General features: G+C 47.6%; 1 protein-coding gene across 4 annotated transcripts; it reads right to left on the bottom strand.

The window, feature by feature from the left end:
* Positions 1–285: 285 nt before the first annotated feature.
* On the bottom strand, positions 286–11,979 carry bbc3 (BCL2 binding component 3). Of its 4 annotated transcripts, none has more exons than XM_066703859.1 (4): positions 11,616–11,979; positions 8,495–8,885; positions 5,045–5,217; positions 286–3,088 (listed from the first exon to the last, which is right to left on the bottom strand). In XM_066703859.1, the coding sequence occupies exons 1-4, from the start codon at positions 11,961–11,963 to the stop codon at positions 2,987–2,989; spliced, it is 1,014 nt and encodes a 337-aa protein (XP_066559956.1). In that variant the 5' UTR covers positions 11,964–11,979; the 3' UTR covers positions 286–2,986. The 4 variants fall into 4 exon arrangements, with proteins under 4 accessions (XP_066559956.1, XP_066559957.1, XP_066559958.1 ...); XM_066703860.1 differs by having other exon boundaries at positions 8,495–8,882; XM_066703861.1 differs by having other exon boundaries at positions 11,627–11,850.
* Between the last annotated feature and the right edge of the window lie 1,135 nt (positions 11,980–13,114).

Here is a 13,114-nt window from a genome sequence, read left to right as displayed (position 1 = left end):
CAGCTTTAGAAAGTGCATTTGTTTGCATGTGGATATGGGTGCGTGACAGCACTGTGTACACATTGTGTATGCGTTGGTGTCGTTGCCAGACTGGGACATTTGTGACTGCATCCATCCTGTACTGTGTCGAGCCACAGACGCGTTGTCACCGTGTGAAATCGGCAGGTTTGCCCTAGTGCAGTTGTCCCACACACAAATGCACACGCTTTTAATGCAGCAAGATGAACAGTGTATCCGAGTGTGGAGGGCAAGAAATCAGTGAACCATTGAAATTCCATGGAGGGGTTGATTTTTAAAGTTCTTTATTTCTTAAAAAGATGTACAAAATTCACATAGAAAAAAAACAACGGGGAAAAAAGATAGCAAATATACACAGCTTTTTCATCACAGTCTACAATTATCCAACAGGCTCCATCTACAGAACTGTCCTGCCAGCCCTCCCTCTGAAAATGATTGACAGCTCCCTGAAATGTCTTGTCAGAAGTGGTACTTACCAGCAGTGTTCAAATACCACCAGAACCCAGCCAGTGAACAGTACGTTGTGTGTGTGTGTGTGTGTGTGTGTGTGAGAGGGAGTGAAATATTTGACTTGGACCTGGACCACAGAATGAACAAATGCATAAATAAATAAATAAAAAAAACAAATTGATGTTTATAATGATAAATTGGGATCAAGTAACAGCAGGTTCTGCAGAACTGAAACCATCCACAAGTTATAACAAAGTCGTCATGGATGCACAACAGCGACCATGGCTGAGAGAGAAAAAATAAAAGCTACTGCTGATAAAAGGAAATGAGGCGCGTCTCTGACCCCCCATAGCTACAAGGCAGTGAAAGTTATTAAATGCATGAGGATAATTTGACGCTGCTGTACTGTACTGTGTTGTAAGGGATTTACCGTGATTGTTCTGCAGCACACTTACAGTATGGCTTCTCCTGTAGTTTTGCACAGCTATGCACAACTGTTAAGAACTTCCCCTGAACTAGAGTTAGAATAGTCAATCTCCAAACTCGGGCACAACAGAGTTGCATTTAAAATCTCTTGGTCTTTTGAAATACAGTACTACACAAAACTATATAACAACAGGACCAGCGAGAGCAAAATAAGTCATCATCGATCATATTGATAATTCCTATTGTTTTCAGTTTTGGCACAAAATAAGGAGAATTCATTTTTTTTAAATGGCTACTTTCCTTGCTGTTCAGGCAGTGATTATTAAGCGCTTTGGCTTAAACCTGGATGTTTGATTTTCTCGGTCAGTCCTTAGGCAATTAAAATAAAACACAGCTTCATTTCCAGTCACTAGATTGAGCAATATTTCATTTTTTTCTTCTTTCTCTTTCCAATCTGAATTACATTTGTGTGCATATATATAATATATATGTATGTATATTTTTTAAATGACAAATTAAATTGAGCCCTAACAAAAACCAAAAAACTGTTTTTTAAAGTTAGTATCGTTAAAAACAAATAGCTCCTTTAATGACTGTTATTAATAAACCTGAACATTTGTTCGACTGGGATAAGAAATTCAAAAACAGCTTTGTCATTGTTTTTCCAGAGTCAGGGTTACACTGGGTAAGTACAATTACATAAAAACACAGTTTTGTTTTTTCAAAACTATTTTTTTATATAGTTCAAAGATTGAAACAAATTACAGTTAGTAATGAGAACTAAAAATATTTTAAATCCACTGGATTTAAAGCCACTAACTTCATGAACAACCAGTACTGGTTTGCCATGTAAACTCACAGTATGCTTTTTCATCGTCCTATTATGACAATAAAAATAATAATAATAAATTAGAGATTAGAATGTGTTCAGTTAATTCTAGTTGGCCTTTTTTTCATCCTTGCGTCTTTGTGAACAGAATATTATTAAACCTCGCAGGCCGTTCCACCGCCTCACTATTCCAGTGTATTCAGTGCTTCATTGTCATGGAACTGATTGACTAGTGTCCAATAAGAGCAACACAGGGAGAATTAAGAGGGATTACAGGACAAGTCTGGGGTAGTGAGGGCGTGGTTATCAGGTGGCTTCTGCGGCTCAGTTCCACCACCCTTATGATGTCTTATTTCAGTTCAAACAAAAATTCAGTTTTTAATCTAGACACTATGAACTACCACACACCTGTGTAACTGTCTTCGACGCAGCCTGTTCACCCTGTGAGTCTGTGGTACAGTTCAGGGTTTACAGTGTGGCCGGGGGGCCCCCTCTGTGTACACTAGGGAGGCTGTGTCTTCAGTCAATCCCATGTCAGGTTCTAGAGTCTGGATTCCCATTCTGATTGTGGAATTGATATTCTGTGTTGCAGTTATGGAATTGGAATCAGAATGTGGATTTGAATCCGAATTGATTCTGGAACACAGAACAGAATGGGAATCTGCACAGACCAGACTGACTGAAGGCGTCACTAGAATCGAGCAAATGGAAGACACCCCCCCCCCCACCTCAGACTCTGGCTGCAGCTGTGTCTTAACCAGCAGATCTGTACAGCGTAAGAGCAGGGAAAGAGACACACCTGGAAAGTGAAGGAGAAGCTTGTTCTGCTTGTACAACAGCTGCTAAATCCCTGCTAGTTTAATTCACAGATTTACAAACTTATTTATTCTTTAAAAGCAAAAAGCGCGCATTTGGAAGTAGCAGTCTTGACTCCCAATCTTGTGTGAGGCTTGTTCACTGTAGAGAGGGAGGAAGGGATGGAGAGCAGGCAGGGATAGTGGCATAACACCCAGCTCCTCCTCTACTCCTCCCCCAACATTGACCACAAAACAAAACCCAATAACAATGACAACAACACAGGGATGATCCTCACCCTTCTACCGTAATGCTACATTGTTTTTCTGATAGTAAAGAAAACACAAATAACCATAAACAAAGTTGCCCATGTGACTGATCCAGCAGGCACCCCCACCCTCCCCCTCTTCCTCTTCTCAACTGTTCCAAGGGGAGGCCGGCCTCCCCTCCCCAACCCTCACCCACAGTCTATCTCAGGCCAGGCAGGTAGAGGGTGCTCAGTGTCTCTGTAAGGAAGTTGAACAGTTCTCTGCACACCCCTCTCCAGTTCTGCCAAAGCTGCATTTCATCCTGAAAAGAGAAGAGAGGGGGGCTCATTTTAATATGACAAGAGCAGTATACAGGTATAAAGTGCAGCATACACACCTCCATGCATGTAAATGAACATGTCTACCAATATTTACACATCACAGTATATATGTATAAGTTCTGAGCTGAAATAGGCACAGTTTAAATTGACCGTTTTTTGTTTTTTTTTATTAACCGCACCACCTATTGTTTGTCTGTTATTGTTGCAATCTGGAGTTCTGTCCGTTAGAGACGCGAATGTATGGAGAGAGAGAGAAAATATTTAAACAGCTTCTTTTGCTGGGCCGGGCCTGTTTGCTGGAGTGTATTGAGGCCCTGCTTGCCTTGTACTTTTCCATGCCTGTTGCCAGCGCTTGGCTGTGGAAGAGATAAACAGCAGGCATGGCGAGAGACACCCAGGCAACCAGCCAGCCAGGAAGGCAGGCAGGCAGGTGTGTGTGTGTGACACAGAGAATAAGTGTTTGCACTTTACTGTGCTCTGCTTTACTGCACTCTTCTGGCAGGTGTGTGTGTATTTGAGTTTAATTGTGTATGTCTGTGAGTGTTTGTGTGTGTATTTTGAATGTGCATGTGTGAATTAGAGTGTGAGTGAGTACAAGTCTGCGTGTGTGCGTGTGTGTGTGTGTGTGTGTGTGTGTGTGTGTGTTTGTGCGCATTTGCAAGTGCAGGCGTGTGTATTCCAGTGATGTATGCGTGTGGGGTCTGTGTGTCTGTGCCGTGGGGCGTGGCTGCTCTCTCTAGGCGCTGGCTGTGAGCGAGACGGCGACAGGAGTCAGGAGACAGCAGCCACACGACAGCAGCTGCTCTGACTCACTGCCTAAAAATAGCAGCACGCTTATAAAACACCAAGACACGAGACTCACTGAGAGAGGGAGAGAGAGACTGGGTGAGAGACACAGACACAGACATAGACATAGACATAGACATAGACACAGACACAGACAGCAGCCCGAGAGATGCAAAGACAACCATGCAGAGAAAACACGGGGCGGGGGAGAAGAGATAGAAAGATAGATTAATAAACAGAGAAAAGGAGGAGGGGAAGAGAGGCAGATGCAGATGGTCAGAATGTGACTACAGAAAGGGAGAGAGCGATGGGGGAGATGGTTGGGGGATGATGCAGACACAGGCTGTAAAAGAGATAAGAGATAGGGGGAGAGTGTTGTGAAGAGAGAGAGGGAGAGGAAGAGGGAGGGTGAGAGATGGGAGTGTGTTTGTGGTCTGCAGCCAGACTTTCCAGTCTGCACGGCCTGCTGTCAGTAAACACACAGACACACACTGCAGAGTAGCATCCCCCTCCCTCCCTCACACAACACCCTGCTGGGCGACTGGACTGTGAGGTGGGGGAGGGCACGAGGAGTCCATCATTGGGGGGCCGGGGGCACAAACCCTTGGCACGGCTCATGATGGTGCTCCACATAATATCTGTACTGAAATTGAATTTGTGCATGCCAGCGCTTAGACCGGCCATCATCACAGTGACTATCACATGCCTGTAGGTTTATCACCTGTGCTTCACCTGTGGGGACTCAATGTACTGGACAGGAGTATAGAGCAGCTGCATTAAACTTGAATAATGTATATACCCTCATTTTGTGGTAAACACTCTATTTTGTATATAAGCTAGATGTTATGCTGTACTGCTGTGGTGTGCTGTACTGTCCTGAGTTTGCCTGTGTTGTGACAGAGCAGGAGTTTCCAGTTGTGGGTGAACCAGGACCCCCCCACTCTTGCCCCTCCCCCAGCAGGCAGACATTGCATGAGAGGCGCTGTGCCAGCTGATACAGACTGAGTAAACACAGCTAGCTGTGCCCTGCTAAACAGGCCCTGACATCACTGACACAGCTCGCTTGCTCACTCACACAGACAGATACTCACTAATGCAAACATACAGATACTGGCTCACTCACACACACACACACTCAGCTGGCCACTCACCCTCCTCTGCAAGTAGATTTCGTTCATTTCATCTCCGATCACTCTCAGCTGCTCTGCCACTCTCCCGGACAGCTCCTCCTCCGACTGCCTGTGGGACTGCAGGTTCGGTAGGGGTGGGGCTCTGAGATGCCCATCACTAACTGGCCTCTGGACACTCCTCTGTGGGTCCTCTCCTGCACACACACAGAGACAGAAACAAGGGTTAAGTAAAGTTTATGGTTCAAACAAAATACATTAAACTAAACACACTTCCCACACACCTCACCCTCCCCTCTCACCCTGAGCCGACTGGACACAGAGGAGATAGATTGTCCTGTATGGGACACAATGCTGAGCACAACATGGAGCAGAGTGATCTGGGGTTCTTGAGATCCAGTCTGGGCTCCATACTATAGTCCACACAGCACTGGCTCCAGTCTGAGCCCTATACCACATTATAGCCCACACAATGCACTCCAATTAGGAATGTCACAAAAAAAATCTGCCCTAAGGCATAGCTGCACCCCGCCTCCCCTTCCTCCAAATCTCCAGGAGGATTCCCTGTATTAACTTGTGACTTCTTAAGGCTCTTAGCAGTCTAGTGCTGGCATGACTGTCTGGACTGTCGACCCTTGTTAACACCTTGCGCTCTGGTGTTTATTTAGAGCCGGGGGAGAGGGGGGCAGGGGGAGAAGGGTTCACATCCTGGCATTGCATCATAGTGGCCATCAAGCACTGGTTAGTTAGTCAGTGGAAAGGCCAATGCAAAAAGTTAAATATTCCACTGGTTCGATAGCTGACACTGACTCGTAGGTCAACAGAGAGCTGCAGCCCAGACCTTATGCATGTTTAAAAACAGTGTCCGCGCTTCTAACACGGTTTTACAGCACCTTAGCGTTACAGTGGACTCCTACGGTCTTCAGTGTGCCTTCGCTGTGCTGTACCACAATGGACCATGGGAATACCAGGATGCATATTTCTAAGGCATGCTTATAATGGTAGGCCAGGGTTTACTCGGGGCCCAGTGTAGTACAGCACAGCGATGTTGAACAAACCACAGAGTAACTGTCATATGGTAAATGTGCGTTAGGGAGGGCCCTCTGGTTTTGCTGTTGCACCTGGTCTTTGACAGGGAGCCTCAGAGAGCAGTGGGATCGGTTTTGCAGTTAATTAGGGGTTGTTATCGGCTTCCCATGACCACCTGCGCAGTCAGGCCCTGAATTGCAAATTCAGCTGAGGGCATAAGAAGGTGACATGTAAAAGCAGTACAGACAGGCGTGTTGCCTGTTGTGACAGCTGCGGAGTAAAAGCAGCCAGGTGAAGAGGGAGCTGATGTACCCTGGCCCGTGGCGGGGCGTCACTCCTGTCCAGGACAGGCAAGGGTGCGAGAAGTTCCCACAGTGAACTGTGCCAATTCCAGCAATTGCATCATAGTTGTGCCACTGAATTGGGTTCTATCTGCACTGTATGTACGTGAATTGCGAACTGCACAATCACAATCGACTCAAGCTCTCTCCAACCCCAGAATAAGAAATTGAAGGAAACAAAATGGAAACCTAAACCTGTTTTTTTTTTTTTCATTTTCTGCGGTATTGTCCTTTGTTGTTGTTTTTCTGTGGCAGTGTTGTTCCTGTTTCTCAATCAACCTTTTTTTTTTTTTTTTTTTCCTTTCTTTTAAAGTTGCTTTGATTATGTAATCTCTTAATCTGCTTAATGAGTCTAGGACAGCTCTACTGGTGTGAGTGTGTGAGTGCATGCATATGTGTCTGTGTGTGTGTGTGTGTCTGTGAGCGTGAGCGTGTTTAGGAACCCAATTAATTTCACTGATTATTTACATTAACCAGGAAAGTCACAAAGACAGCAGAGAACTGACTGACGGTGTCAGCTAAGTAGCAGGACAGAATATGAATACAATTTAAAAAGCATAAATACGGAGCCCTGCCTTAAAATGAGCAGCCTCTGAGCATTCAGAAATGACATGCATGCAGCACAACACCAAGCACAAAATGCAGCAAATACGTACTGTGGTGGGTGGAGGGTCTTAGCCTCTATCCCATTATCAGCTCTTAACGTGTACCTGTAGTTGACTGGAAGCGTGTTAGAACCAAAGGTGTTCTGATCATAAGCACAGAAAGACAAATGCATATTTTCTGTGCATCACCATTAAGTGCTGATATTGTAGTTGTAACATCAGCCTGTATACATACATGTACGTTTGGTTTTGTAACATTTTTTTTTCTCTGTAATACAGCAGCACTAGGTTTTTTTTAGCTGTGCTTGGCTGAAGTGTGCCCAGACTGGTAAACACTGACCAGCCCTGGCACAGCCCTGCAGGATCACAGCGTCAACGAGGCAGAGGCAGGCAGGCTGGCCTGTTGCTAGGGCAACCGCTGCCCGGTGCCTGCAGTGACGGGCTTCACCCATTGGCTGGCAGCCCAGGAGCACATCGCTATCTGATTGGCTGGCAGTGGTGGAGGGGGTGGGGAGGAGCTTGTCAGCAAGGAAGGATAACAAGTTTCTTTGGATACAGTGACAGAGCGAGAGAGAGATAGGGGAAGCAGAAAGAGAGGAGGGGGGAGAACGGGAGATTGAATGGCAAATGGACAGAATGAGAGAGAAATCAAGAGAGAGAGAACACTTCAGTACAAGAATGGAAAAGGGTTAGAATGGGGAGGGAGGGGGGGGGGGAGTAGGTCACCTCCATGAAAATAACCTCCCCTCACTGTGCTCAACATTCACCACCAGTTAAAGGAAACTAACAATGTCAGCATGTCAGAGAGACAGCCCGGTCAGTGCCAGCAGAGAGACTAACCGCGTTAGAAACAAAGAAACAACACACCAGAAAAAACCCTCAATACTGCACCAGCTACACAGTCAACCCATCCCTTTGCCACACTTAGCTTCAGCTCCCCCCCCTACATTACAGTGCAAGGAAGAAAGCGCAAACTGCACCCCAAGCTCTCAGACAGTGAGGGTGCGTGGGGGGGGTTAGGGTGCCCACTCACTTACCCACGTCCCACTGCAGAATACGGCAGGCTTCCTTCTGCAGGAAACTGCTGACAGAGGCAAGTCTGAACATGCTCTGAGCGCAGCTCTCCACACACGGGCCAGACAGAGAAAGAGAAAGAGAGGGTGGGGGGGTAAAGAGAGAGTGAAAGAGAAAAAGAGAGAAAGTCAAGGGTGACGGAGAGGAAAATCGGAGTAAGAGAGAGTCATGAGAGTGAGTGAAAGAGAAAAAATGAAAGGGAGAGAGAGAGACCGTCATTTTCTAAAGCGCTGAGCGTTCTCTGAGGCTCCGCGGCGCTCGGCTCGGCGCCAACCCGTACGCTGGGGCACTGACCCACGTGGGCCTGTGTTGGGGACTGCTCAGTTGTGTGCTTGGTGTTGTGCCTAGGAAAACTAAATGTGGGGTTCCGTATGACAGTGTAAACTACCCCCTGCCCCCAATATTTAAAATCATGATTCTCTTACCTGTGCTTCTCCTCCTGAGGGCTCTTCCTCCTCCTCCTCCTCCTCCTAACAGGACCGCCGGGGAGGGACGGGGGGAGAGCAGGATCAAGCTGTGGCCCCTTAGGGTGAGTGTTTGCGAGTGGGAGTAGCTCTGGGTGCCCATGTCTCTCAGCGTGGGGGAGGGGGCGGGCTGTGGCAGCCGGGGAGGGGGGCAGCCCGAGCCTGGGCCAGTGCTGGGGGCGGTCGGGAGGTAGAGGTATGAGTGGACCCCCCCTCGGCACAGGGCATCCGCTCGAAAAGCCTCCGTGCGACAGCTCTGACGGGTGCTCTGCCCACTGCTGCTGCTGTTGCTGCTATTGCTCTCCACTATGCCATCTTTCTGAGACCGGGCCATCAGGGGAGAGGAGCCCTGCTAGAGAGAGGGAGAGAGAGGGTTACAATATTAAAGTACAGCCACAACCTAAATCCCAATACACTGCACTGCACTGCACTGCACTGCACTATACCCCCACCACACTTATAAATTGTTGCTGTGCATTTCCATTCGCCTGCGTGTCGCCCTCCGGTGGGCACGGTGTGAACTGCAGGGCTGACAGCATCTCGGGTCTTACCAGTTCAAGCCGTTTATAGTGACTCTTACGTCCTGCTTTCTGCTTTCTTGAAACGCCCACTGCCCTGGTATTATAACTGGGCTGGAAAACTAATTTCGGCAGCAGAAACCAGCAGATTGTTCCACTTGTGTCATTTTTGTCATTGCAAACAACTGCGTGTAAGCGAGCGAAACTCCAGCCAGGCTGAAATTGGAACTGAAACATAAACTGAAAGTCTTTTGCTAAGTATTTCAGATCCGGATAACAGCAAGTGTACCTCCACTGATATGTACTGTAATCCTGATGTCTTAGTTTTCAATCCCCCCAGCGTCTCTATACATTTGCCACTGTATATGCACGTTCCTCACCCATTTATAGGACACAGTATTCACGGGAACTGAAACGATGCTGTTGCTGATCACAAATCAGATATATATCAGTAATACAGATTTTTAAATATATTTATAGTTTGCAGAAACACAGAAATCCAGCCTCAGAAAAATGTTAATCTTACAGTTTCTCCCGCGAGTAAAGACAGGAAATGTTGTATAATATGTATTAAAATAGATAGTAGGAATGAATCACCAAATATAACGACGTCTGTGAATAAACTGAACTATTCTCATTTCAAATATGTGTACACCATAAAAGGTAAATATTTGACCTACTAATTTATAGGCGATGTTGTGGAGATCGTGGGGGAAAGTGTCGATATGGAGGTGGGCGGGATGCAATCATGTCTCAGAAAGAAAGACAGACAGACAGACAGACAGACGGGATGTCCGACAAATACCGACGCCGTTTATGTTATTTTTTATATATTGACCCAGCAACCTATATATATATATTTAGTCATGACCGCTAGGGGGCAGCGCCGGGCGCCCTCGTGTGCCTTTAGTTTGTAAACAAACCGGAGCCAGAGGAGGAATCACACACTACACACTTACACACACACTACACACTTACACACACACTACACACACACTACACACACTTACACACACACTACACACACTTACACACACACTACACACTTACACACGCACACACTACACACTTACACACACACACACTACACACTTACACACACACACACACTTACACACACACACACACACACACACACTAACACACACACTACACTACACACTTACACACACACTACACACTTACACACGCACACACTACACACTTACACACACACACACTACACACTTACACACACACACACACTTACACACACACACACTAACACACACACTACACTACACACTACACTACACACTTACATACACACACACTACACACTACACACTTTTACACACACACACACACACACACACTACACACTTACACACACACACACAGTCTTCAACAACAGACCCCAGGGCGCGTCTGTTTCACAATTTCGCCACGATAAAAGGGTGTGCAGCCCATTTTCCATTTTGCAACACGATCAGATCAAAGGCAGCGAGAGTGAGAACAAGAGTTACTGTATCAGATGGAAATTTGTGACGGGGGAGAAAAACTCCATTAAAAATTGCATGGAAATACTGAAGCAATAAATAAAACAGAAGGTTACATCACACGCATGCCGTGTGTCTTATACGCACGCATCCATCACACGGTGCCGAGCAGCCGGACCCGGCGCACACGGGTTTCTGATCTCTGACCCACTTTCGCGCACCGGCTGGACAAGACTGCGGCCTATCCATGCTTATTACTGGGGTCTCCACACGTAATCTGGGCTGAACTTGGAAACCATGGCTAATAAATACTCGGCACTTATTTGAACTGAATCCCCGGTCTTGGTTTGTGTTCGCTTGCGAGGAGAAGCGACAGGCAGTGGTAGTGATGAGCAGGGAAAACAGACAGTGCTGGATGGACGGTCACGGTCAGCCGGGCTGCCCTGGCTCGCCACCTGCAGCGCGGCGGACAGAAACGCAAACAGGCGCAGCCGGGCGGCCAGGACTGGGACAACGAAACACTGCGCAGACAGACACACAGACCGGCCACCACAAAAACAGACACCCACGCCAGTCAGTCAGCCGTGTCGCGTCTGCGCTGCCTCCGCTGCAGGCAGGGAACTCGCAGCGTCAAAACAAGCCCAGGCGTGACCGCCGCGGTCCGGACACAGCGTCCCCTCGCACCCCGTCACAAACACAGCCCCTCGCTACTGGCAATCCACGCAAATCAGCCGTTTTCCCGCGTGTGCCACGTCAGAATACACGCATCGACACACGAATGACACGCATCCAGCGCCCAGTGCGCTACAGCCTGCGTGTCACCATCTGCATGACCGTCCGGACAGAAACACGGCGCGCCGCGCATCGATCCGCGGCCACTTCCACTAAGTAGGTTAGGGTGTCAGTCCAGACACGGGTCAAAGTTGAGGTGGACCTCAGCGCCACACCGCTGTCACTCGTGTCATCCTCATCATCCTCATCACAACGATCTCACATTTGCACCGCACGAAAAGCCAATAGCTTTATACTACACACACTGCCCGGGTGTCGCCTCAGAAAAGAAAGACAAATCCACGGAAGTCTTACCCGAGGCTTACATGTAAGATCGCACGCAGTCCTGGCTCTGGCGGACGGGAGGCCGGTGCAGATGCTGCAAATACAGGCTCTTGAGGTTGAGTTACGCTGCGGGACACACGTCCCATACGCAATCCTGCCTGCGCGCCGTCTCCGCTGCTGCTCTGCGTGTGTATGCACGTCTTCCGCCAGATCTGTGTACTGCTGTGACAGACACCGACTCCGTGCCTCACTGTGTGCCCGTGTGTGCGCGTCTCCGGCCGGGGTGGGTTTGTTGTGAGCCCGGGGCGGGGTGTGGAGGTGCGCGTCCCGCTCGCTCTCACTGGCTGCGCACTCGTCGCCCCGCCCCGTTTCTGACATGTCCTGACATGTATAGTCTCCGGCTAGAGAGAGAGAGAATCGTGCTTACCACACACTGCTAACCATGGGCAAGTTCACTTTAGGATCGCAGTTACTATATCTCCCCACACACGAACACACACACACACACACGCACAGGCACACACAGGCACACACGCACACACACACACACACACACAGGCCCTCCCCGTGGTCAGACTTGGGCAGTTTTTATTTCTGTGTGGTGTCTTGTGACGGTTTAATGTGAGCCCGCCGCGCACACTCGACATATCTTCCTTCCCTTTTTCCAAAACGACACCGCAAAATGAAAGTCCCACAGTTATCTCTCTTCCTCCCCCTACACTTTCTTCGTCAACTCCTCTTCCTCACCCTCCACGCAGCACCATTTCAGTGCCACTCTTTTCTGTCCTCCACAGAATGTCTATTCTTAGTACTCGTAGAAGTGATATAGTGGTGGCAACAGCAGATGTACTGAGATGAGATGGCTATACCCACCAGGACTGAGAGAGTATAGTAGGCCTAAAAACATGGAAATCAACAACACTTATTTAAATTATGGGCTACATAAAACTCAAGTCCTCATGTCAGGATACAGCAAGTACATTGCACTGATCTATCCAGTCCAGTGGAGCTATTGTCACCATATATCGAGTGCTGTTAGTGGCTGATTGTCTGATTATAAATTATTATTAATTAGTTAGGTTGTACGTGGGTTGAAATATTGTGATCTGCATGCTCTGCATAGTGACACTGGTGCAGTAATACTGTAGCCTGTGTCTGGTGACTGTCTGCAAGCCTTCCAAAAAGATGCAACGCCACTGATTTCACAGGCCTGGTGGGGCTGCTCTGTTGTGTTTGAGAATCCTCTTTTTTGTGTTCTGTGCTGTGTTTATCTTGCATGATCTCACAACCGTCCGTTTGATACCTAGTACAAAACGTATTTTGTAAATATGAATTTAAGATTTCTTTGAATTCATTCAAGTCAAATCAATAATATTACGTGTGTGTGTGAACTTCTGCAGCCGGGACAGTAAAAGTTACTAAAAGAGTGTTGGCCCCTGTGAGACGTATTGTTGTTGGCTCAATAAAAACACATCCGCTCCGAGGAAGAGGCGCTGGACAGGGTGCAGGAATAAAGGTGGGGGGGGGGG

This window comes from Amia ocellicauda, chromosome 5 (assembly GCF_036373705.1).
Source record: "Amia ocellicauda isolate fAmiCal2 chromosome 5, fAmiCal2.hap1, whole genome shotgun sequence".
Taxonomy (NCBI): domain Eukaryota; kingdom Metazoa; phylum Chordata; class Actinopteri; order Amiiformes; family Amiidae; genus Amia; species Amia ocellicauda.
Note: the sequence above shows the minus strand (reverse complement) of the source record. Positions and strands in the feature narration are given on the sequence as shown.